Source organism: Lemur catta, chromosome 21 (assembly GCF_020740605.2).
Source record: "Lemur catta isolate mLemCat1 chromosome 21, mLemCat1.pri, whole genome shotgun sequence".
In the NCBI taxonomy this organism is placed as follows: Eukaryota; Metazoa; Chordata; class Mammalia; order Primates; family Lemuridae; genus Lemur; species Lemur catta.
In genome coordinates this window covers 31,539,154-31,566,074 of record NC_059148.1, presented here as the reverse complement: position 1 = coordinate 31,566,074, position 26,921 = coordinate 31,539,154, and the positions used below count along the sequence as shown (strand labels likewise).

Here is a 26,921-nt window from a genome sequence, read left to right as displayed (position 1 = left end):
AATCAACTAGGTCATGTCAGGCCCCAGAAGCAAGTCTGATACGTCCTACGCAGATGCTATGTCTGTGATGGGTTATTCTATCTGAAAAGACAGATAGTTAAAGAAAAAACGATGACAAAATCATTAGCACTTTCAATATTTTGGTTAAAATTCCATTATTTTTTATACTTCAAGAATTCACATCACTGAGGAGAATACCACCCCTCCTGTTTATAACCGTGTGTTTTAAACCCACTTGGATCCGAGGAGACGAGCGCAGTGCTGTGGAGCTGGGGCTGAGACCTGCACCGAGTGCAGGGCATCGCGGCCCACCCGGCGGGCGTGGGCTCCCCAGCCTCAGCGGAGCAGGGGCAGAGTTCTGTGAGCAAAGGTGACGGTGGTCCCACCAGCTCATTGAACTCTGTCCTCAGGCTCCAGAGACCACAGGACAGCAGGTCTCTGACCACAGCTCAGGCTCCGCCCTCCGCCCTTAGCGAAGCCACAGGCAGAAGCTGGGCGGGAACATGGCCAATGCTGGCGCTCTGGGCAAAACGTGCCAAACAAGCCAACGCTTGGAGGGTTTTACTATTCCTATTTTAAAATAAAGTTGTACTCTGAATTCATATGTTATCTGAACTGCAAAATCAAACACCAAAGATCTGACTTATTAGTTAACTTAAAAAATAGCAGGATTTTGCTTCTTAGACTTGCTGGTACTGAACACATAAAAATAATATAAAAATATTATATATTTACAGATAAAATATGCAAATCTAAATCTATCCTAAACTAAAAAAATTAAAAAAGATAAAATAATACATAGAAGGACTCAGTCTATTACAGACTAGTCAACAAAAAAACATAAAACTTAAAATTCCAAGTGTTAAATAAATACTTCCAATTCTGAGTATAATAATGTGGGACATTATATCACCTTTCCTTAAAACTGAACAGACGGGACACACTGAAATACCCGGCATCAGAACCTGCTGTGTCTGCTAAACACTCGACACTAAACCTTAGCGAATCTTGTCACGGTTTCCAGTCCCGAGACCGGAGATTTATGAAGGAATTATACCTTCTTGTGTTTGAGCCCTGTAGAAAAGAATGATTGGGAAGAATTTTACTGAACACGGTTTATTAGGGGACTTATTGAGGCCTATGTTATTATCTTCAGCTACATAATATCACAGGAAGTTTTTTAAATGAGCAATTTAAAAAAAGTTTTGAAATATACTTCTTGGGATATATCAGCAAAGTTGTTCATTTCATTAAAAACCAGCGAGTTTTTATTCTTGTGTAAAGATAGGAAGTGATGAAAATTCTAAAGAACTAGCAAAAATGCAGATAGTGAAAGATCAAGTTTATCACGGAGGTAAATCCAATTTCACTGCAAGAAAGTTAGTATAAATACTTATTAAACCTTTAGGGGTCAGCCTGGCTAAGAATAAGGAAAGCGTATTGCTTTTAGGATATACTCATAGAGGCAAATGTGTAAAATTGTACTTTTAAACTATGCCTTTTTTTTTTTTAAGAGATAGGGTCTCCCTTCGTTGCCTGGGCATGAGGGCAGTGGCATGGTCATAGCTCGCTGCAACCTCCAACTCCTGGGCTCAAGCCATCCTCCTGCCTCAGCCTCCCAGTAGGTGGGACCATAGGTGTGCACCTTCACGTCCAGCTAATTTTTCTATTTGTCGTAGATATGGGGTCTTGCTATGTTGCTCAGGCTGGTCTTGAACTCCTGACCTCAAACAATCCTCCTGCCTTGGCCTCCCCAAGAACTAGGATTATAGCCGTGAACCACTGCGCCCAGACCATATATATTTTTTTTAAACATAAAGCATACAGGGCATCTGCGTTTTTCCTACAGAAAGGCAAGAACTGACATCAATTACGTAAGAGCCACTAGATCGCAACAGTGCAAGTGCTGTGTCGGGGAGAGACTCGCAAGAGCCCACGCGATGCAACACATCACAGGCCTGACGGGAGTCTGGGAAATAGGATGTGCCTTTCTCAACCTCCTGGGAGCCACTGGGTTGTTTTGGTTTTTTTTTAAAACTGTTTTACTAAGCAGTAAATTCCATGACCCTTAAATGTTTTCATTGTATCTGTTGCCAGAAATGTTAAGCCGCTTTTTCAAAAACTGGCTCCTGGTGAAGGCGGCTTTGGGGACAGCAGTGACTCTGAGCAGGAGGTGTGGCGAGGCAGACGGGTCCCACGAGACAGATCTGTGTTCCGTCCACTCTACACGCGTTGGCAGATGGTGTGCGGGAGAAACCCAACACACACCAAGCCACAAAGACTCCTTCCGTCTGGAAATTTACACCATGGAAAGAAGTCAGTGTGGGGAGGTTCACTCATACAAACAGAACGAACGACCCCAGCACACCACCCTGTGAATTTATCACACATTCGGCAAATGTGCTAGACTTGCTTCCAGGACCTGTTAAAACTGAAATCAATCCATTGCTTAAACCTGGCAGTGGTTGATGAACTTTGAAAAGTTAAATATAAGACAAAAAAGTAGTTCTACGCGATCTCACTTGGGCCTGCAGGACACACACACACACACGCATGCACACACACACACACACACACACGCACACACACACACGCGTGTCTGCATCTACTGCAAACTTCCTGCGGGACCCAACGCACGCACATCAGACACAGGACGCGGCAGTGGGCACTGCCCCGCACACCCACCTAGACCGCCGCACCGTGCGGTAGGCACTGGGCAGAGAATGCTTTGCTTTTGAGTGGGACCGAGATCTGGACTTGGATGACGAGTGGTACTTCGGAGATCGCGACCTTGTTCGAGATCTCTTTTTGTGCTTTTTCTTTTTCTTTTCTTTCTCTTCTTCTCTTGGTGGATCTTTGCTTTTGCTTGAAGGCCTTTCGGGTGGTTTCACTTCTACAGCAGGCGGAGGTCGGCCCCCAGTCAGCAGAGGACAGGGCCCGGCACTGGCCTCCTGGAAACAAAAGTACACGTCTGGGTATTGACAGGGCAAGTAGGACATTTAAAAATATAGAAGATTTCAGCTTTGGGTCCCTCACACCAAAACACAGCAATCACCGCACAGCAAGGCCTGTCTCTTCCACGGCTGTTACAAGCTCTCACCAGCCGCTCGGGGGAGACGACCCCTGACACTCTGGGGCCTAAGTGACGCCTCCCACCTGCAGCGGCTCCGCATCACGCTGTCGGCAGCTCGACGCAATGAAAGGAACACGGTAATAAAGATACTGCATTAGAAAAGACTCTGTTTGTTCTTTAATAATTTTAACTTTCCACTGCAAAAGAGATTCCCCGAACCTCCATGAAGTTTTTTATGAACCTCTGCACTACTCTGAAAACAATTTTTAAAGAAGGTCCAAACTACATGGGCTCCTCTCCGATTTTCCCACACGTGTGCAGGAGAGCACACGGATCTCAAGCGCATCAGCGAGGGACTTCCGCACCAGGAGCACCAGCGCCCCGATGGAGAGACAGCTGCCTTGCACCCGCCAAGAGCTGTTTCGGGGGAAGGCTGTGGCCAGCTGCCTTCAGCCCTCCCCTCCTCCTCCAGCGAGGTTCTTCCTCAATTCACTCTAAGTCAATTTTAACCACAGTCATTAAACGCACACCTCCAGACACAGTGAGAAACCTGCAATTTATCATTTCACGCCTTGAGGAGAACCGTGCCAGGCTGGCCCGCAGGCCCTGCCCCTGCCTGGAGCCGGTGGGAACAAGGGGCGGTGCTGGGAGGTCTGACCTGCTTGGGGTCCCCCTTGCCTTACTTTCTCCCCTGGGGTCTGCCTGCCAAGGCCGAATGACTGCGGGAGAGCGACGCTAGCTGTGGTGGGGACGGCCGGGCAGTGGTGTCTGGGGGCAGTCCCCACCCTGAGAGCAGATCACCACGCAAGGCAGCCGCTGTGGCCCCTCAGCCCCCGCTACTCACACTCACAGCACGTCCCCAACACTGTCCACTCCCCGCGAGCAGATTCTCCAGCGCGGTGCGGCTGAGTGATGGGGAGAGTCACTCCCGCAGCTACACCCCTTCCCAGTGTGCCCCAGCGCACGGGACTCAGGAGCCAGGGTCCCGGCAGAACAGCGGACGCTCTTGCCTCCCGCACCCGGGACCTGGCTGTCCGCTACTACAGGACCTCTGCAGGCTTTTTCTTTTGAGATGGGGTCTCACTATGCTGCCCATGATGGTCTTGAACTCCTGGCCCCAAACAATACTCCCACCTGGACCTCGGTAGCTTCCCAAAGCCCCTGGGTGACAGCCACTGTGCTCGGCCTCGCCAAGTTCCTTTCTGAGGCTCTGCCTAAATGACCTCTAGACACATTTTCTCAGGGAAACCTATTTCACCGCAGGACAGTTCTTATCAAAAAGATCCCTCTCACTTCAAATTCTTCTAGTGTAATATTTTTCACATTAAATGAGAGAGAGAGAGCTGAGGCAGGAGGGTCACTTGAGCCCAGCAGTCTGAGGTTGCCGTGAGCTATGACGACGCCACTGCTCTCCAGCCTGGGAGATAGAGCAAGACCCTGTCTCAAAAATGAAAGCTGGCTCAGTCTTCAGCAGGATGGTAAAAATCTGAACTCAGAATGGTGCTTCCCACAGAAAAACAAATAAACCAAGTGACTACACACAGAGGATTAGTTTTGAATAATGGTCTGGACTCTTAGAAATGTCAATATAATTAAAGTAAAAAAAGTGAAGTGCCCATTGTACGCTCAGGGTAGCGCTGGCTACAAAAGATGTTTGTGGACACTTACAGAAACGTGGCCACAGCCTGCAGAGGACAGGATGCCACTAAGGGTCCCTCGTGAGAGACACGAACGGGAGCATTGCGGCGAGAGCTGCCCTGTCTCGCAGCACTTTTTAGCTACTATTGTGGATCTACAACTCATCCTAACATCCCAGTTCAAATGTAAAGTGGCTTCTAATCCACCTAAGACTCAGGCCCAGCTCCGAGGGTCTCGGGGTGGCCAGGTTACTGACACCGAGACAGGCCTCTTTTAAGCCTTGATGCGTCCGTCATACTCCGCTGCTTTTCCTACTTCAAAGCCTTATCTCCACAATGTTCCAGGACTCCCAGAAGAATCTCTAGATATCTTTGAAGTATAGCTTAAATACAAACTAAAATTCAGAAATAAAATGCTGTAAAGAATCTAAAATAAAACTTAAAAGATTCCAAACCGACGAGAGCAGGAAAGAGCAGAGCATCACTGAACATGCTCAGCTGCAGGAGTCGGTGGGTCTCGGGCCCTGCTCTGGGCCCCGGCAGCACAGATGCCTCGTGGGGCAGCACGGGAGGGTCCTGTCTGAGGCCACATCCCTGGTCACACCACGAGGAAGGGGCCACCTACCCCTGGAGTGTGTGCTCTCAACTCCCCCTTTAGAGAGGCAACAGTGACCATATCTTACTTTTCCTTTTTAATTAAAACTGCTATTGCTATAGATCCTGGCATAAGGATTTCTGCTACGTGAGCTCAGAAGCGGCGGCGGCTGCCACGTCCGTTCCCCACACATCACCAGCAGGCCCTGCACGAGGCCCTCCTCGGCCCTCCCGCCAGCTCTGCGCCATGTGCTCCCGCAGGAGGAGGCGCCAGAGCCTTAGGGACGAAAACGGAACGGCAAGGTATTGACAGACCACACAGGAAGGAGGAGCCGGCAGGCCAACGTCCCTCCCTTGGGCCAGAGACGTGCGCAGCCGGAGGAATCACGCCCAGGCACGCGACTGGGCGTTTCCGTAACGCACCTCCACGCTGAAAGCACTCTCCTCAGCTTTCCCAACTTCTGCTTCTGACAGAGGAGTTTTTAAGGTCTGTAAAAATAATGCTGCTTTCCTTTTACGTTCCGCTTGAAGCTGCTTCTCCTTCGACTCCTTAGACGCCTGGGCCAGCTTTTCCCGGGCAGCAGCTGCAAGGCGGTCCTCCAGCTTTTGCTTTGCTTAAGGAATAAACAAAACAAAACAAGAGAGAGAAGTTTAGAGCACGCAGTATTTTATCTTCTAATCTTAATTTTCAAGGCAGCATAAGGTCATACAATGAATGCAGTTATTTAAAAAAAATGAGTCTGATACAAATTTCAGAACAGGTACACACACTGGACAAATCGAATTCTGAATTAGTTTCTAATGCCTTTTTAACATTTCAATCGTGAAGTCAGAAGGCCGAGGGGGTTCCACACTGGGGAAAGCCGAAACAACGGGACCCTCCGAACGGCTCTCACACACGTGTCCGGAGTGCTCACGCCAGGCAGTGGTGCTCTAGGACAGCGCTTTGTTCCAGACACGTGACAGAGGTCTGGTCTACGCACACACACGAGCAGTAATACAGATCTGCTCGGGGACAGCACTACAGCACGAGGCGAGTGCTTGATGGGAGGCATATTGTGGTTAAAAATTACCTTTTATAAACGCGGCTTGATCTGTTTGTGTACATACAGAAGAAGCAATTTGAGAAAACGTCAGAATAGGTAAAAATCACAAATGTAATTGTTAATTAGCTCTTTAATGCAGGATATAATGTATTTTGGAGCAGGGTAGGAAGACGGTAAGATGCCCCCCGGCACTGCGGGCCGTGGGCTGTGACCCATGAAGATGAGCCCAGCCCGGAAGGTGCTGGGCACACGCCATCTCCAAGGGCGGGGGGTTCTGCGGGGAGACAGCCACACAAAAGGGCCCCCCCTGCTTCGGTGCGTGTCACCCGGGGCTGCTGGCCAAGCACAAAGAGAGCCTCCATTAAAGCACTCTGCTGCGGCCCATTAGGCTTCCGTCGGCCACCGTGGCTCCTCTGGAGAGGACTGGCCAGAGGCACCGCCCCCCGTGCTCAGTGAGCAGCGCAGCTTGTCAGCCAACAGAGCTTCCGAGCCTCAGACGCAGAGCACAACCCAAACGGTTCTCATCTGCAAAGGCCTGAGATTCCACTTGGCAGCCTCAGTATTTTTGGCTTAGCACAAAAATCTTATATTTATGTATTTTCTTTCTTTCAAGAAGTTCAAAAGCTATCGACAAACCTTGCTTTGCTTCTAGCTCCTCCTGGGTAAGTTGAGGCTTCTTCTCCTCAACAACTACACAGGGTGGGGCAACTGCCGGGTTAGTGTGTGCAGCACTACTAGAACTTTCTTGGCCTTCTTTGCTTTCTTCATCATCATCACTGTCATCATCTAGCTTAACACGATTTTTTTCCAGGGGAAGTAGATCATTTTCTTTGGCCTTGATTGCAAAGCTTATTGGAGCAAATGAAGCTAGTGAGGAAAGTGAGAATCGTGATACATTTTAGGCAACTGGAATCACAGAGCAGAATTGTCACAGGCCCTGCCACCCGCCTGAGCGTCAGCTGGGGGGAAGGGGACAACCAGCGTGGAGCCACATCTTACGCAGGGTCTGCCGCGGGGCTGAGGTCCTGTTCAAACGCTTGTCCCTGGACCCAGCATGGGCACGGCTCACACTGAGACCCGCACTGACGGGCCACACAGAGGCGGCCACCTTGCCCGCAGGGACACAAAGCTGATGCCAGAGTTTTGGCATTGATATCTGCAATTTTCAGTGGTCAACTCTTATCATTTTTCTTTTATTACATTTTTTTCATGGCTCAATATATAGCTGAATTTGCTTAAGTAGGCATATGATGTGACTCCACTACAAAAAGGTATCTTTTAAAAAACTCCATCACATAAAATAACCTTTTCTTACAAAGCAAAATTCTGGAATCCATTCCTTTATTCAACAAACATTTTTGTCTACTTTGTGATAGGTGTTACGTTACATCATTCTCTACACCTATAAGAAAATGTTAAACACGGCATACCAGGTGGTGCAATTCCCCCCTAGAATATTCGGAAAACTTAATTTAACAGAAACACAAAGGCCCAAAAGGAGAACATCTTCTCCATCCCAACCCACTCAACAAACATGGAATCCCTTTCTCCTTCCATAAATAGCTCTTAATGAGAGGTAATTGGATGCAATAAGATACTTTACTTTTAAAAACTGTGAGTAAATATTTATGAAGGAAATTCAAGTAAACCACAATGAAGTGGAATTTTAAGTGCACTGCAAACCTTCGGACTTTGTGAGGGAGGAGGATTCTGGGTAAACAAAGGCAGGCCCTAGAAGGGGTGTGGCCTATCTCAGGGACGGCACCTGGGCTCCCTCAGTAGCACTGCGCTGGTTACTGGCTGGCCCCTGAGGCTCCCTCACGTTTAGCACTGTCTGACTATAAATACGTGTGTGACGTGAAGTGGATGCTAAGCATGTAGTGTTCCAGGTCCTTTGAAACAGAGTAAGCTTTCATCAGTGATCTCAAGCTACAGAGCACACACCAAGATATTAAATGGGAGACAAGTATTTTATAAGTTAAAATAAAAGTAGCAAAATTAGTCTCCTATTGACAATGTTATGCAACTGTAGCCTATATTGGGACAGTGTATGTTTATATTCATAAACCCCCCCCAGAACGAAGATATAACACAAGGGATTAAAAATATATTTTGTAAGGAGAGTCGATAGTAACTATTTTACTGTGCTTACATTTTTAAAAAGTCCTTATCTTTTAGAGATACATACTAAAATATTTACGGAAAAACGCTATGATGATGGAGATTTGCTTCAGATATTCTGGGGGTGGAAGTGAATGAAGTGGCTGATGTATTCAAAGCAAGGCCAGGGTAACCTGCCGAACACCTGCACAGGGGCTGAGCCGAGGTCACTAGACCACCTTCTGTTTTTGTACATGTTTGAAATTTTCCATAAGAAAAAAAAATTAACAAAATAAACCCTTTACTGCCTACCGTAATATGATCCCTTTAGTAAATATAAGGTCAAGGAAACTTCTAGGAGAAAAAACTTCACAAAAATGTTAATCAAAATCGCTCAAGGGGATAGACTGAAACGTGTCACCAAATGATTTTGAAACCATCTCTCCAATTCTTTACAACCATCTCTCCTTTAAATTAGAAAAATCAGCAATCAACAGAGAATGTATTAAGATGAAAGTTTCTAGAGCACTTTCTGCCAACATTTACCATAAAGAGGGTATTTTAAAGCCAGTGTCTATTGCCAGGCACACACTCTCATGCTTGGAATCCCAGCACTTTGGGAGGCTGAGGTGGGATGCTTGCTTGAGGCCAGCCTGGGCAACACTGTGGGATCCCATTTCTACAAAAAAAATTTAAAAATCAGCCAGGTGAGGTGGCACATGCCTGTAATCCTAGCTACTCTGGAGGCTGAGGCAGGAGGATCGCGTGAGCTCAGCCGTTCAAGGTTACAGTGAGGTACGATCGCATCACTGCACTCCAGTTTGAGCCAAAGAGCAAGACTTTGTGTCTTAAAAAATAAATATAAAAATACAAGTGATTTAAAGAACTGACTAACACGCAGTCTGCAAGCCTCCCTCGGTTCATCTTTCAGCTCCGCGAGACAGAAGACAGGCTGGCTCCCCACTGTGCAGATGTGGAAACGGAGCCCAGAAAGACTAAGTGACTTTCTCAAGGCAACTCAGCTCAGCACAGGGCATGAGGAATTAGTTCTTTCTGTAGAATGATTTAATCACGAAACTATTGCTTCTGCTTAGAACCTTCCTTGCAAAGCACATCGCCACACATGGAAAGCATGTCCTATGTCCTTTAACGAATGGTTTCCCACTGAATCAAGAATAAAACCCATGTGTCCATGCAGGCGTTTAAGCCCTGTGTGACCCCGGCTGCCCCTGCCTTCCGCCCCAGCTCCGCCCTCGCCCTGGTCCAGCGCCTGCTCGCTCTCCTGCCTGGCGCTTTCTGGTCTCCAAAGGGCTTGACCCAGGGGCACCTGCTCGCATAGGCCCTGCCCGACCTGTCTCCTGCACCCGCTGACGCCGTGTGGCACCCGGCACAGAGCAGCAAGCACCTGTGCGCAAACCCTCCATCCGCTACATCCAATAGGCTTCCATTTTTAAGGTAACAACTTTTATTGCTAATTTCTAACTTCAAAAGTAATATACATCCTCTATGGGAAGTTTTGAAAACATAAATGGGCAAACTGAAAGATGGGCAAACTGCAATTTGGGCAAACTGCAATTCAGATATGGAAACACACACAGAAGAAAACCGGGTCACATCTTCCAGTTTCATAACTGCAGTTTTCAATGAAGCAGCAACACCTTTCTGGATATAGTGCAGACATGTTTCCATTTCAACATAGACCATTTTTTTTTAAAAAACAGCAACACTATTTCTTAGTATTGCCATGTCAACTTATTTCACATCTCCCACAGCTGTTTCCAATTCTTTTGTTTTTTTTTTTAGACAGAGTCTTGCTCTGTTGCCCCAAGTAGAGTGCCGTGGCATCAGCCTAACTCACAGCAACCTCAAACTCCTGGGCTAAAGGGATCCTCCTGCCTCAGCCTCCTGAGTAGCTGAGACTGCAGGCCTGACACCGTGCCCAGCTAATTTTTTCTATTTTTAGTAGAGATGGGGTCTCGCTCTTGCTCAGGCTGGTCTTGAACTCCTGACCTCAAGCGATCCTCCTGCCTTGGCCTCCCAGAGTGTTAGGATTACAGGCATGAGCCACCGCGCCCAGCTTCCAATTCTTTTATTTGTAAAAACTAACAGGCCCTATGGTGCACAACCCTGTACAAACATCCTGGTGAGCCGTATGTTTCTGGGGGTAGACGGGCATCACATTTAAAATTTGGTCCACATTGCTGGGCTCTATCAACTCACACTTCCAAAAACAATGCGCCCAATGCTCACAGCCTCTCCATCATTGAGTATTTTTTTTAAAACTTTATCAATTTAAAAGGCAAAAACCAAAACCTTTTTAATAAGGATATATTGAAAAAATTTATTTATTGGCCATCTGATTTTCTTCTTTTTGGAACTACCTTTTCATGTTCTTTGTCCATTCTTCTACTGCACTGATTGTATTTTCTTATTGATTTATAAGAGCTCTTTCTATGTTAAGGATATTAACCCTTTACCTTCTATTATGTTAGCAATGACCATCATTTCCACATTTGTCTTTTAACTTTATTCAGGCCCTGCCCCAAGCAGGCCTATTAATTATGGCTTCAATTCTTAGAAAGTCCTTTCCACCAACTCCAAGATTATAAAAAAATTTACCTTTGTTTTCTTTTACCTTTATAGTCTTATTTTTTACATTTAAATACTGAATTTATCTGGAATTACTGTTGTCAGATGTGATGTGTCTTATTTTTTTTCAAAATGAAAAGGCTGTTTTTCCAACATCAATTATTATTAAAGAAGTTTTATCATCAAAATTTCAAAATTTCTCAGCATCTACAGAGATAAAAGCGTGAAAAATCTTCCATCCGTTAATACGATAAACTACAATGGAAGATCTAATGGTGCCACACTGAGATTCCTGGAACAAATCCCACTTGCTCATAACCTGTTCCTATTCTAACAGACAGCTGGATTCAGCTTAATATTTTAACATCTATACTTGTCAGTGATCGTGGTCTACAGATTGCCAAGCTTTGAGAGCTTCATAATTTCCCATCTTCCTTAATGCTCTGGCGTAGCTTTAATGACACAGGCGTTCTGTTTCTTGAGGGTAAATTAACCCGACCTTGGTCTTGGCCGACTGCCTGGTTTTAGAGGCATTTCATTGACCAACATTTTAAAATTCTTTCAGGCCGTGAATCTGTGTCAGTTTCTATCTCTTCTGGAAACAATTTCAGCAATTTATATTTTCTTAGAAAATAACATTTTTCAAATTCATTCAAACTTAAAGAAATACATATTATTCTTGTGCACATTCATGTTGTATATTTGCATTTATTTTTTTCTATATTAAACATGCACAATGACTGTGTATTTTATTGGTCTTCTCTTATTATTTTATCATGAATTTCTGCCTTGATTTTTACTGATTCTCCTTTTCCTGCTTTCCTTAGATGCATTTTAGTTTCTTTCTAGGTCTTAGTTCAAAGCTTGTTTTATTTTTATTTTTTGTTTACCAACATAAATATACAAGGCTATATATTTTTCTCTGAATAAAGCTTCACTGCATTTGATGGATGTTTTACAAGTGACATTCTCACTGCCCTCACTTTCGCTGACTCACGACTTCCGTGCCCGCGATGCCGGGCGGTCTCTCTGCTCCAGCACTCCGGACACAGCTGGCCCCGACTCACAGCGAGGCACGTTCCGATCATTAAGTCGAAAATGCATTTACTCTCTAAACTGCATTTTCCTAGTGAGTCATCGATCCATGTCGTCTGGTTACCTGAGATCTCCGCTCCTCCCCGACAAGGCGAGCCCATGCAAGGCGTGCTTGCACTCAGCCCAGCCCCACGGCTACCTTCTGCCCCAGCCCACCCAGGCCGCCAACCCACCAAAACCCTGGGATGGTGCCCCTGCCTCAATCTGTGCAGAGTCACCAGACTGGCTGAAGTCATTCCTCCGACCTCAAACCTGTAAGGGGCAACACCCACCTCCCAGGGCCCCACGACCTGGCCACGCCCACTTCTCCCAGCTTCTCCCACATCACCGTGCACCATGCAGCCCACGCCACAGGGCTGGGCCCAGGGCCGGCTTTCTGGGCCTCCATCCCTCCCTCCACACCAGGTGAGCACCTCCTCTCCACGAAGCCCCTCTCATCCCACCCAGTGGATCAACTGCTCTGCTCAGGTGCCGCCACGTGGACCTTTGCTAACATGCCCACTCCAGGCTTTTCCTTTTGCTTTTCATTATCGGCTATTTACACCCATGTCTGTCCTGCGGGATGAGAACCTCCTTCTAAGAACACAAGGTAGGTAAACTGAGTAAAGAGTATTGCCTGGTAGAGATTCTCAAGGGATCTGCTTTGGCAAATAAAATAAATTTCATGGGTACAACAGTTTGCACACAAACAATGTTTCGGAAGTCCGATGGGGTAAAGACATTGTCTGTCAACTCACACAGCACAGGCCGTGAGCCACGCCCCCAAGACTCGCTTACGTGCACGGGACCCCAAGTGCCACGCCAGGAAAGCGCCACAAGACCAGGAAGGTTCCCCGCAGTGACTTGAAAGGAGCCACCCGTCCCAGCCTGTGCTGCAGTTAGCAGCTCCTGGTCTTAAGGACCGAGACTCCTTCCTGCCAAGCGAAGGCGACACCTGCGAGACCTGCCGCAGCTCGGCAGCAGCGTACCTTTCACCAGCTTCCCGTCCGGGGCGGTCTTGCCGGACGCCGCCTCCTTCTTCCCGCCTGCGCGTCCTCCCGCCTCAGCCGCGTCCTCCGGCACGCCACCCTCCCCGGCGTCATCTGGCTTCTCGGGAGCAGCGTCTGCAGGAGCCTCCTCTGGCGCTGACGCAGCCTGAGAGATCAAACATCACTGTAAACTGCTGTATCAGAAATCACGTAGAAGTTGTTAAGAGGGATGCAGGATACATGTATATCTCACTGGATAATGGCATGTCCACATGACTGCCCAAGAAGCAGGAAGGGACATGCTTCCAGATTCAGACTTGCTACTTTCTGCTATGACAGAATGAAAAGAGGGGTGAAAGGAGACCTTCCCTCCTCTGGAAACACCACACTTCTGGAAGTTCTGATACTGCCTTGTGAACCCATCAATCTTTATAACCTTTTGTTTGGACACTAATTACTTTTAGAATATCAGGTCACCCCCACTGCCTACAGTGAGTCAATTCCCTCCGGCCTGAGCCATCGGAGGGCCAGGTCTGAAGAGACGCGGGGACAAGGAAGCTTACGCCACCTCTACCGAAACGGGCTTCAACAACATCGGGTGTGCCCGAAACTGAGACAGCAGTGCGAAGGCAGAGGACGCACTGCAGCACAAGAAGAAACGCTCCCAACGGGGACCTGGCGGGGGGGGGGGGGGGCGTGCGGGCCGGGCGGCAGGACACAGGCCTCCCCCCTGGTCAGTGCCCGCAGGCCAGCAGCAAGGCACGTGCATACATCCCACACGTTCAAATACGTGTTCATACAACACAAGAGCAGTCAGAAAGAGTAGACAGCCAGAACACCGAATGCGTGCAGAAACAGGACTTTTTTGTTTAGAACATGCAGGACAAATAATTGTCAACACGCTGTGAGCACAAATGAACATTTTCAACAGATCTACGACAAGTTTTAACTCTGAGGCAGGGAAAGCTAAAGACCGTATATACACATAAAAAAGAAATCTAGAACCAACAAGCCCTTTTGTACATCTTGAGAACAAACGAAAGTGATTTCTGTATCTGTACCCCTACCTTCAGGTACGTACCTGTGTGCTGTCACCCCCCTCCTTCTGCAGGAAGAACTGCTTCTTAAACTCGTAGTAGGCGTTGTACTGGTGCCAGGGCTGCAGGAACTCGAACCTGCACACAGCAAGGAAACAAGGCATTTAACAAGGCAAGCAAACCGCGGCGACACAGGCACTGTTCTCAACACGCCACAACAACTCTTCAATCCTCTTAGCAGGTTCCTGAAGTCGCTACGTTTACAGCTGCCCGTTCACAGACACGGGCGACTGGGGCAGAGAGAGGCCGGATCATTTGCCCAGGTCGCACCAGAAATGCAACCTTGTGGTTCCTGTTTTACTGCCCAAGGCACAGAACATTATTTGATTTGAAAAAATAAAGGATTGTGTATAAATTTCCAAGGCAGAGTCTTGAAAAGCATGAGTTTCAGCCTTTTATTTTAGGTAGCTTCGACATTTTCACTTAAAAAACAATACAAAGCAAACTAAAACAAAACCAGGTAACACAATAAAAAACACCAATCCAACTCCAAACAACAAGAGTATAAATCTATCTAAAAACATTTGAGTGAAGAAAAAGGATTAAAAACATAAAAAAGGAATTATGTATCTAGATTTAAAAAAAACTAAACTAAAACCCCAGATACCATATACCTAATACATAAAAATTTTCATCTGACCTTTGATCATTCTTGGCACGAACGCTGGTCTCAAATTTTAGGCCGTTCCTGGCGACGTACTCTGCCAGCTTGTCGATCACAGGCTGGACGTCGGGGGGCGGGGGGATGATGGCGGCCGTGGGGGCAAGTGCACTGCGGAGAAGAGCCCCGTGAGCCGCTGGCAGGGCCTCCCCCGGCCTCAGACCCTCACACGGGTGCGAGGGTCACACACGGGTGTGAGGGTCACACACGCGTGGGGAAGGCTCTTTACAGAAGGCACAGCTAACTAAAGTCAGTCAAACACCATTGTCATCAACAGTGAAAATGGGGATTTTTATTGAAAAATGAGACGTAAAGTGATAAGTACAGGTTCATTTTCTTCCCCTCCTAATTAACATTTCCCTCCAATCACAAGCTAATTCTTAGAAACAGTCAAGTGTTGGTTTTTTGTTATACTGAAAAAGTCGGCTAGCATGACTCAAAATCCTTCACTTCATGTTTGACTTTCTCAGCATGATCTGAAAGAGGGTCATTTTGCAGAAATATTCAAGTGTTTCGTTAAGTTTCCCAAGAGCCTCTTGAAAACAGGGGCCATTCCAGCCCCTCTGACAAGGCACCTGTTCAGTACTCGTCCCCCCTCAGCACCGAGGAGCCCTTCCTGCTGGAGGGCTGGGTGCCGCGCTGTCTGCGTGGGTTACCTGGTCTAACGCCAGGGCCCCACCTGCCAACGGCTGTGTGAGCCTCAGGAAGCGCCCGAATGCCACCACTAGCAACTCTGATACCCTGCATGCTCTGCAAACCGCAGTTCCACCTCACGTGGAGTTTAGCACCGTTCAGTGAGACATCGGCAGAATGCACGAGAGCAGATGCTGGGGGCAAGGGCAGGTGCGGATGCCAGACCAGAAAGAAAGTTTCTAAGTGGCTGGACTTCCTTGCTAAGAATTTTCATGTTATGACAATTCCTGTTTCCCTGTCAACTTTGTAACTGGGAATTTGGATAATAACGACTCTGATGATGGAGCCACCCAGATCACAGCCCTCCGACTGAGACAGCGATGTCCCCGGTGACTGCTGTGCCGAGTGGTGCCCAGCAGGCGGCAGTGGCCAAGCACGCTTACCTTGTGGTGGTGGTCGTGGAGGTGGCCCCACTGCTTGTTTTGGCCGTGGTTGGTGGGGGCGGTGGTGTGGTCCCGGGAGGTGGAGGGGCAGTGGTCGTCACCCCGGGGGAGCTGGACACGGTCACGCCAGCAGGAAGGGTGCTGTAGTAAGTGGCCACATCGATGCCCGGAGGGGGAGGTGCCAGGCAGTAGGTGCCGTCTGGCAGCATATAGTAGCTGTAATACATGGCTGCCACCGCGGCTGCAGAGACACAGGTTTTGGGGAGTGAGTGTGGCCAACGCCGGGCGAGGCTGTACGTCTACAGTGCAGTCGGAAAGGGGCACCTCCCCAGACGCAGGGCAGTGTCTGCCCGTTTCCAACCAACCAGGCCGTCCCCTGTCACGCGGACACAAGAAAGGCTGCCCACGTGATACGCAACTTAGAAGAACTGGGTGAAGCCAAACACACACCGGGGACAAACGGAGAGTGAATGGCGCAAGGACAGTCCAAGCAACCAGACGTGAACATTCTCCAGACAAACTAATGTTCTCCCCAACTTCAGAATGTGCAGAGCGGGAAGAACCCCCTCCAGAAGCAACTGGTGACGCTTTCTGTCTGTGGCCCGCCAAGCCGACCTGCGCACGTGCACACGAATGCCCTTGCCCCCCACCGTGCCAGCAGCTCTGCATTCTCTACACCTCACTTTTCCCATTTCCACGCTCCTCTCGGAAACCACCCCGCGTGCGAAGCTGGGCTGCTCTTCCCAACCACCGCCCTGGACGCCGGCCCTGCCACGCAGACGTGCCGTGCGCATTTATGACGCTGTGACGACACTGAGGTGGTTTCCGGGCTTTTCGAGCAAAAACAATGACACACAGTGGCTTCCTACATATTTTGTGCACATATGCAAGTATCTGTAGGATAACAGCACACTGTTTTAACAGTTAAAAATCCTGTAAATTTATCCATCTTTTGGAGAGGAAAATGTTCAAAACCAGCACAAGTTCCAGAAGATTCAAGGATATGATTACAAATTTTTATTTCTAATCCTGCTGTAGATAAGCAACTGGTTCTCACTACACAGAGAGTTAATGTCCTCTTCGTTAGGGGATGGCAAAAAGATTTCTCTAATTAAGAAAATTTATCTTCATTTTCAATTAATTCATTTAAAAACAGTAACATTAAAACACTGAAAGCTTCACACTGACGTGGTTTTTAGCGATGTACGTTACGCAGGGAAAGCACCACAGAGACACTCAGGCACGCTCACACCCCTAACGCCTTACTGCTTATTAATTATGCACGTATGAACTCCCAAACTGTCACTCTCCAGCTCAATGTCCCACACCAACCGCTGTCCCACAGGAGCGGCAATGTTCCCCATTTTCAAAATAAGACAGGTGGCCTCAACGTGTGTGCACTGCCTGGTCTTCAACACAGTGACACGCAGCGTCTCTGCAGAAAGGCCGGGACCACGCTGGGACCAGCTGACGCAATCGGGGTGGGCGGTGCCGGCAGCAGGACAGGCTCTGTGGGCGCCTGCGGGGCGGGGTCTCGTCCTCATTTTCTCTGCAGCCCCAGCACTGAGCACGCAGTATGTGCTGGGTGGACAAACTGATACGGTGGTTCCAAGATAGACTATTCTATCAAGATTAGGCATTCAAACACAGCATGTGCCGACGTAAGATGCCACATTATCCTTTAAAGAGTGGAATCACCATTCCCACCCATCCCCCCTTGGAACAATCAAGCTACTGTGGGTCCCACTCCTCAGCCCTGGGCACAGCCACCACAGCACAGCAGGAGGTGGCCTGGCCTCCCGCAGGGGCGCCCAACAACACACCCTGTGTCTCTGGGAGGGCGGCCGGCCAGACCGGGCCAACACGGCACGGACCGGCTACCGCCGGCCCGAGCCTCACATCTCAGCAAGGACAGAAACCCCATGTCCTGTGCTGGACTGCCAGTCTCTTGCCTGAAAAGAAACCCAAGTAGATTTTAAACTGTAGCCACAAGGAAGATATCTGAATTCATAAAAACAGACAAAAAAGTTTATAATTGTTTCAACTACAAGTATGCATCAGGCAGCTCTGACTGGATCCATTCTGTATGTGAACTGCTTTCACAACTGAGCATCGAAAGTACTAACATGCAGGCCGGGCATCTACTCGGGAGGCCAAGGTGGGAGGAGCGCTTGAGCCCAGGAGTTGGAGGCTGCAGTGAGCTGTGATGACACCACTGCACTCCAGCCTGGGCAACAGAGCGAGACCCTGTCTGAACAAAAAAAAAAAAAAAAAAGAAAGAAAGAAAGAAAGAGAGTACTAATGCGCAGACTGTTGGTCTATATGACCTTCCTCAACCTTCCATCATGTTGAATTCAAACAAAGTGTTAAAAAAACAGCACTGCTGGGAAGATGGCAGACTAACTCAGAAATTCACCTACTGCAAACATCTAAAAATGTTGGCTAAAATATAACAAAACATTTCGAAAATGTTACATAACGGAAATATAACAGCTGAGCTTGCAGAAAGAAAAAGGGGCTGTCTCCAGGTGGGAAAATAAAACTAACCCCCAAACCTGCACACGCCTCCTGGGACAAAGCCAGGCCGGGCCCACAGCCGGCTGCACGGCCCCACACCGAGAACCGGCCCCAGGCTGACGCCCCCCGCAGGACGGCAGGGCTCACGCGAGGAGAGGAGGTGTGCACAGCGTCCCTGGCGCAGCCTGCTAGGACTTCTCACCTACACGCTTTGTGATTCTTCCCCGTGAGACTTAATTAAGTTTGAAAAATCTCCTTATATTTCAAAATGACCCTGGGAGAGGGGACGTGTTTGTACCTGGTACAGGGGATGCTCACTTGCTGGCAGGTGCTCTGGGGCACCACGCTGCAAGCAGCCCGGGAGCCCATGCAGCAGCAGCGGCAGCAGCAGCTCATGAATTTCACCACGTGGCTCTTGGCCACCTCTCCCAGATTATCGCTTTGTAGACTGTCAGTGACATGAAGGTCTCAGGGAGGAGGTGGGATCAGTCCTTCTCCATAGACACTGGGCCCAGGGTGGCAGGTATGCCAGGCCAGAGCGGTCTGAGGCCAGCCTCTTGGGGTCTCTGCCCCGGGCTCAGCCCGCACTCGGGCCCTCCCGTCTGCACCCCCCTTCCTGCCCCGGGCACGACTGCACAGCGCCTCTGCCTGCGGGGAAGCCCGGCTTCAGCTCACGTCCAGGGCCACCTCCTTAGGGACGCTCCGGCCCCAGGCAGGCTTGGGGGGCCCTTGTTCTGGCCTCACATGGGGCCCTGCACACATCCCGGTCCCTGCGACCCCAGGACTGCTGGTGCAGTGACGGCCCCGAGGACTCCACATCCTACAAACAGTGACAGTAACACCTCAGCAGCCTGCACAGCTCCCGGTATGTAAAATATGCAAATTCTTAAAAGGCACCTACTTTATTAATAGAAAAATGTTAAAATCTGGCACTGTGTTTCAGTGCTCCTGTCACATGAGCACATCTGAGAAGCTGCAGCAAGCCAGCCTTCCGTCCCCTCTGCCGTGGGGACAAGTGGGGGTCCCCCAATCCGCAGCAGACCTTGGCAGTGGCGGGGGGTGGTGCTGTGCTGGGGGGCCCTGCCTGCCAGGAGGGGGTGCTGCTTATGGGCTCCTGCCAGGGAAGGAAATCCACTCTGGGATGCTTCAGGACCGCACACGAGAGCAGAGGGCGGGTCTTCCAGGGAAGGCTGCTCTTGGAAGGGAAGACAAAGGAGCTCGGAGGAGGTGAGCGTGTGTCGAGGAGAATCACCCACACCGCGTCAGAAGGAAGAGGCTGCGGGGAGCCACCGGTGCGGGTGGGGACACAAGAGGGGCAGAGGCTCATGACTGCAACCCGCTCTGGCAGGAGGAGCGGAGGGCAGGAGTGGCCCATGCGAGTGAGAGCTCAGCCTGGGAGAAAATGTGCCCCGAGGCACCTTTGAGCTTTTGGAGCCACAGACGAATCTGGGAAGACAGGAATTCAATAAGGCACAAAGAGGAGGCAAAAGCACCAAATGCAATCAAAAGGGAGCCCGCCAAGCCAGGGTCAGCAAAGCAGCACAGCCCCCGTTGCCACACAGCCCACGGGCAGAAAGGCTATTACGTTATTAAACAGCTGGGAAAAAAACAAAATAATATTTCATGATGTAAAAATTATATGAAATCCAAGTTTCAGCGCCCACACAGTAAGCTCTGCTGATGCCCAGCCACACTCGCAGGTCTGTGGCTGCCCGTGGCTGCTCCAGCCACAGCCGTGGAACTGGGGGCTGCGACAGACCGCAGGACGGCAAAGCCAGGGAGGTCCCCTCTCTGGGCCTGGGAGGAAGGCTGCGAGCCTGCTGCAAGGCTCAGAACCCAGCACTGTCACAGAACCAGCTGTGAGAGTGAAACCCACGTGGCGACACAGAAGGTGGACACGCTCACGCTGAACGCCAGACACAGAGAATAAAACTGCAATGAGAGAAGGATGGACTCGGAAGGAAAAGAGGATCCAAAGTACAGAAATTGTAGCATATGACAGGATTAGATAAGGGAAAAACCACCAAAATAAGGAACTTGGTGTCTTTTAAGTGAACAGCCTACAAATGGGACAGAAAAGGTATGCAGAGGTACAACGGAAAAGCATTTCCCTGAAATGAGAAGTGAATCTTTGATTAAAAGGCAACAATACATTCCAGGAAACACGGGCAATGGAGGATCAAGTTAATGAAGTTCAAGGGCACAGCGCGACTTCCTTAGCCGTCTGGCCAGGAAGGGCATCCACCGAGCGGGGTGGGGTGTGAAGGGGAGGCCTCGCCCCTCCCCACAGCAACAGGCCATGCGGGACACACGGGAGCAAGTGTGACTCAGTGCCACTCCCTGCCAAGCTGCTGTGCGTGTCAAAGGCAGCAGGCAAACATTCCCAAACACAAGGGAACGAGAACTGCACCAGGAGCATGGATGAAAACCAACCGATGAACAAACCCAAACAACTAGTCAAAGGCAAACACCAGCAGACCCAGGTGTCTAAGGTGGAAAGGGACAGTTTACAAAGACCTGAGAGAGAGAGGGTTAGATATGGATGGTGTTGTTACTCAAGGCTTTTATACCCAGACAAGTTGTCCTTTCTACACGAGGGATGAGGGCAGGCACTTTTCAAGTATGCAAGAATTCATGAGCTAGAGTCCCTGTAAAAACCTGTTTACGAAATTCAAATGACCAAGAAAAGGTGAATTGAATCAAGAGCACAAATGGAGAAGCTGTGATGAAAAAACTCATCTACTCAACCACAGAACTAAGACCAAGCAAACAGGAAATTATACTTACAGAGCGGAACTTAAGTACTAGTTATAAATTCTCACAACAGAAAAATATTATTTCTAACAAAAAAATCAGGAGTGTAGGGAAGGTATTTTATAAGGGCTAATTTCCTCTAGTTTCATAGTTAGCAGAGTTAATGATAAAAATACATAGCTTTAAAAGTATCTACAATGACAACCTTTTAATGTTCTCCTATGCCTTTTTCAGAACTGCATCCTTGAGGTATGGAAGAAATTTTTAACTGAAATTCAGCAATAACTTCACTTTTAGATTATAGGCTCTTCCGTTAAGTTCAAGTAAAAATAAGTTTACTAACACTTTAAGTATTTCCATTGACATATTCAGCGTTTCAATCTGTATCTTTAAAAAAAATTTTTAAATATCCGCATTATTTTACGGTAGGCCTTCCCCCAAATTATCATTAATCAAATGAATTTTCTTAAGTCAGAATACTTCAGGAAGAGCTTAAAGAAAATTTGACCCTTTGAAAATTATCTAAGGAGAAAACTTTACGCTATGATTTCTCTAGAAGGAGTATGGGAAATAGAGATTAAATTTTAAACATTTACTGATGGTCCAGAATTCTCACTATCAGAAACATGCCAATTCTTAGGCTTTATCTTTCTCAACATCTTTGCATAAGGATGCTCTTTGTCTCCCACAGACACAAGGGTCTTTCTTCTGGTTTTTGTTGACCACCATGACCTCAGTCTTTTCCTGTGCTGATGATGTCCCCGACTGTTAGCAATGGCTATTTCTGGATGGTAGTACTTTTTCTTCCTTCTACTTCTCTTGACTTACAATAAAACCATTTTTTAAAAAGGGCTTGGACAGTAAGGAAAGCACTTCAAGGTCATGATTTGTAGGAAAAAAAATGCCATAAACAGCAAAAGCACATTTAAAAAAACTGGTATAGAAGAAAAGATCTATAGCCTAGCTGCATGAAATGGTTTAATTTCACTTAAGCTATTTATAGAATCAACAGAAAGAAACTGAGTTGGCATTTCATTTTTAACAAATCATAGGCCATAACACTGCTTAGTATTTCAGTATGATTGCCTTCTGCATAATGAATTTTACCTATTTATCAAGTAAGTGACAAAAAATAAAAAGCACGACAACATTGTCAGGCTAATTGATAAATGAAAGAAATTATTAGTTTTACATATCTATAGAGCTTCTAGAAAAAATTTATGTGTGTATTTTTTTAAGCTCTGTTGGAGCTGAAGGAAAAAATTGGTTTAAAATAAAAATAGAGGCTTTTCTTCCCTGGCTACCAAAATCTAGGAAAATCTCTATCGGTAGAAAGTAAATAACAGGGAATGACTGAGTCTCTCCTCTGGTGATTATTAAATACCAAGTAACATCACAGAGAAGGGACAAGCTCGGTGACTCCAATCACAGCAGTGCGAGGCAGCAGGTTTTTGTGGGGGAGAAGATGCTACAGGGGCGGCTTCCGCCTTGACAGAACACACTGAGCTGATGAAGTATTCTTGATACCGTTTGGAATTAATTCAGGATGCTAGTTCAGTCTCAAAATAAGCATCACACAAATCCACAGTTTTCTGCCAAGGTGGTACAGGTCACGCTGCAGGAATTCAAGCAGCACAAATGGCAGGTGAGGCCCCTGCTCCAGAGCTGACCGCTGGCACTGGTTTCTGACCTGTCCCTTTGGTCGCTGACGCAGAAGCACACAGAGACACTTCCCTCCCCTCAACACCGAGTGCGGACCCTCCTCTCGTGGCGGCATCCCAGCAGCCCCGGGGACAGCGCACCAGTGCGGCTCCCTGGTCCCCACCGACGACACACAGGGCGACTCTGTCTTCTGCTACGACTGAAAATCTCGCCTGCAGTGAATATTCTCGTAGCCGTATCTTTACACGTGTTTGTGGACTAAAGCAGACATCCCGGGAAAGCCACAGGCACTCAGCCTCTGACCTACGCATCGCCGGCCCGCCCTCCGCATCCGTGGAGCAAATCTCCATCCCATCCGTGATACACAAGTCCTGTCGGCCTCTCCTCCTCTGCTTAGCTGACAGCTGAGAACGGCACGTAGGTTTCATCTGCATTTCTTTTATTTAATTTCTATTATTTATATACGCACTGCCGAAGTAAGAACTAACCTCTACTATTAAGATTCCCAAGTTTATAACTATGAAATAAGATTTCAACAGCCTAAAAGCCTCCATTTGCTCCTGAGGCTTCTGGCTGCAAACTCGCGTGTGCTATGACAGCGAGCACAGCCCCTCTTGCCGTCACACGAGCCTCAGGCCCGGGTGACCTGCCGCGGTCGGGGGGACATGAAGCTGGGACTGCATTTTCTACGGAAGCGAGGATCTCAAGCCAGCAGATATGATGCCTTTGAGTGGGCGGGAGGATAAACCTTGAAAAACTCAGGGCCATTCTTGTCTCTGTGGATTACTTTTTATACTGCAGTTGATTTTTCTACTAGTTTTAGGTGACTATTATTAGGTTTTCTTCTCTATTTGATTGTAAGAGCTGTCTGTACATTAAAGATATTTTTCCTGCTTTCTCAACGATTTTATTTTTTCATTAGTTGGAGATAATATAATGTCTGTTGGCTGAAAACAGACGATTCTTCATCCTGCGGAAGTGTCTTTATTTTCCCAAGAATTTCCACATCTGGCATTTGCGTCTGGAAGTGATTTTGCTGCCGGATAGAAGTGGGGCTCTGATGTGATCTGTCTCCCACACAGCTCTTCCCGGGGCTGCTCTTCCCGCAAGACCTCCCTTCTGAGTGAGTCTGCTGTCCCCCGTGTCCCAGGGACTTACTTCTACGTGCCCGTCTCTGGGGCCCGCTCTCCTCCTCCCCCTGCGGAGCCCGCGGTCCCTGTGCCGCGCTGGCTTCTGTCAGACGCCGCGGAAGCCCTGGCTGGGCGGGCGGCCCACCATGCTGGGGAACCGGTGCCATGGCAACACGGGGGGGGGGGGGCAGGCTCCCCTCTGCTTTTAGCAGTGGAGTTTTTCTCTTAAACTACTTCTTCCACTTAAACTTACAGTAATTATGTATTCAATTAAATTTTATGCAAACAGACGAAATTTGAGTGAAAAAGAGAATTATTATTTCTGCAAAAATGCAGGTAAATGCTTCTGAGAGACGGGGTAAAAGATCGATTGCTTCAAAGCCGCAGTGCACGTGGAGAAGGGGAGACGCCCGTGAAGCCTTGAAACCCACGGAGCCCGGCACTCTGCGCCCTGGCGCTCGGGCTCCGCCGCGTTGCAGAAACGCAGCAGGAGGGCGACGGCCGGCAGGCGGCTCCCACGCGGCAACCATGGCACCCGTGGCCAAGTGGCAGAAGTCGGGTGAAAGCACAGGGACGTTTCAAACAGAAGATGTTTCGGGTCATATGTGGCACCCGTGGACCTTTCTCCCTTTACACAGCCACCGACTGGGCCCAGAGCGGACGTCCCTGCCGCATGGCACTCTATGACAGACGGTCACGTCCCCTTTGTTCCTCCTCTTGCTCAAACTTCTCACATTCGGGCTCTGACTCATTATTTTCTTAGATAGCCACAGAATCATCCCGTTAAGATAAAAACAAACCACCCCACAAACCCTCCTTTGGTTTCACTGGATCTCACCAATGTGAAATCTTTAAAATACACTCTCAGTGTTTCCATCAGAATACAATAAAGTGCTGCTTTTATTTAACATCGAAGTTGTACAAATGGGGAAACGGAGGCCTAGAGAAGCAAAGCGACCGGCCCAAAGCCATTCGGCCACGACAGACTGGTTTCCAGGAAGCGCAGACACACTGCAAACCTTCCCATTCACACCCAGGCCCGGAAAGGCCCACGTCCCGCAGCTACAACGGCCATCTTTGCGTGGTGAGGGTCTGAGGACAGCTTTCTGGGCTTTTCTATGGTTTCCAAGTTTCTCCTGTGCCCAAAACCCAAACACTTACCCGGCCGCTGCTTTCAGCCAGAGAAGCCCCCGCCAGCTCTCTGCAGGCCCAGCTTCCCGTGGCCACACCGCCTCGTGCCCCCTCCACGTGTGGGGCCGTGTTCTGCCCGTGGCACCAGCGTGACCTTCACAGACACAGTGCGCACTGCCTGCCTCTGGGAGCAGGGGCTCCTGCCCTCACTGCCTGGCCCAGTCCCAGCTTGTGCCCAGCCTGTGCCCGACAGCCACAGCAGCAGCTCCGTCCCTGTGTCCACACGCCCACCCCTCGGGACACGCGTGTGAAGATGTTCATTTACATGGGTCAAGTTCCTCCTGTGAAACACCAGGTGCTTCTGGAACTTCTATTCTTCATCTTTTAAAGGTTACCCACTCAGTACACACTCCCAGGAACCCCGGCATCCCCTTGGAAGGAGCCAGAGGGGGTGCGCTGGCCAGCAGACAGTCAAGGTCTCTGTCCGTACGCAGCGTCCTGTCTGGGGGCTCGCACGTGCAAACGCACACACACAGCTGTGTAACGTGCAACCGTGCCGGGCTCTGAGAGCACAACAGAAACGTGCGATGGCGGGGGGCGGGGGGGCCTGAGCTTGGTAAGAAGAGGAGTGTGTGGGCATGGGGTGCCCTCTGACCTCCTACAGTCATCATTTTTTTGTTTATTTTGAGACAGGGTCTTGCTCTGTCACCCAGGCTGGAGTGCAGTGGCATCATCATAGCTCACTGCAGCCTCCAACTCCTGGCCTCAAGCCATCCTCCTGCCTCAGCCTCCCGAAGTGCTGAGATTACAGGTGTGAGCCCCCGCGCCCGGCTCAGTCGCTCTCTCATTCGTACAGGGCTCTTCTCATTCCCCTTCACGCTCACTTTAAAGTCCTCCTGGGTTAGGTCTTGGTTAGCCAGGACAAACAAAACCATTCTCTTCATGAGCAGCAGAAGTCTGTAACTTTGTTACTCTGAGTGAGGAGCAAGACTATGAACCCCGTGTGCAGGTGCTGCCCTGCGCAGAGGCACGCCAGCCCTGGGCCAGCTCTCAAGTCCTCGGGAGCAGCAGAAACCAGTGAACACTCTCTGTGCCAGAGTCCTGGCACCTGCTGTCCCAGACGGCAGAGCCCCTGGACGCTTCCCCGGCCTCTGCTGCTGGCATCACCGTCACCCCAGCCATGGGGTACCAGTGGGCTGCGCCACATGAACACTTGCCGGCAACAGGAGCAAAGCTCCCAAATGATGGTGGCAAGTCACACATCGTGCACTGAGCAGCGCCCAACTCTCACCAAGCCCCTTAGCTGCCGCCCTGGGGTGGGCACCACATTTCCTGTATCCAGGGGGTCAGACCTCCGGTCACCTGGAGACTACGCCTTAGGGCATGACGCTGTGGAGAGGGGGGCACGGTGTGCCAGGGCAGAGTCCTGGGGTGCTGCTCTTGTTTCCAGCCTCTGCCAGGCCAGGGCTTCCCCAGTGACAGGGAGGAGGCACTGCCTGTGTCAACATTTCAATGCTTAAATCAGACAGGTGTCACTGCCTAGTTCTCATGACGTGCACTGTACTCTAGTATCATGAAATTGCCCCCTATAAATGACGAAAACTATCACTCCCCACAAAGCTGGAGTGAAATGCTAAGACTGTCAACGGCTTCAGGGAGCCTTCAGACCTGCTGGCCTGGCCCCGGGCCCAGGGACAGGAACGGGAGGGGGAGCCAGGGAGCTGCACACAGGACAGTCCTCACAAGGAGGAGCAGCTGCTCAGCGTCACCCGGCCAGTCCTAGAAGACTGT

At 49.1% G+C, this 26,921-nt stretch overlaps 1 protein-coding gene across 7 annotated transcripts in view; it reads right to left on the bottom strand.

The window, feature by feature from the left end:
- LOC123625773 (splicing factor SWAP) overlaps positions 1 to 26,921 on the bottom strand; it is a 58,649-nt gene that overhangs the window by 9,822 nt on the left and 21,906 nt on the right. For 6 of the 7 annotated variants that reach the window (XM_045534332.1, XM_045534329.1, XM_045534326.1 and 3 more), the window contains 7 exons: positions 15,937 to 16,177; positions 14,840 to 14,971; positions 14,184 to 14,277; positions 13,103 to 13,268; positions 6,987 to 7,217; positions 5,728 to 5,918; positions 2,686 to 2,951 (listed from right to left, as the gene is read on the bottom strand). In XM_045534332.1, the coding sequence (XP_045390288.1) occupies positions 2,686 to 2,951; positions 5,728 to 5,918; positions 6,987 to 7,217; positions 13,103 to 13,268; positions 14,184 to 14,277; positions 14,840 to 14,971; positions 15,937 to 16,177 (1,321 nt within the window). The remainder of the gene's footprint in view (positions 1 to 2,685; positions 2,952 to 5,727; positions 5,919 to 6,986; positions 7,218 to 13,102; positions 13,269 to 14,183; positions 14,278 to 14,839; positions 14,972 to 15,936; positions 16,178 to 26,921) is intronic. The other variant, XM_045534330.1, reaches the window with a different exon arrangement.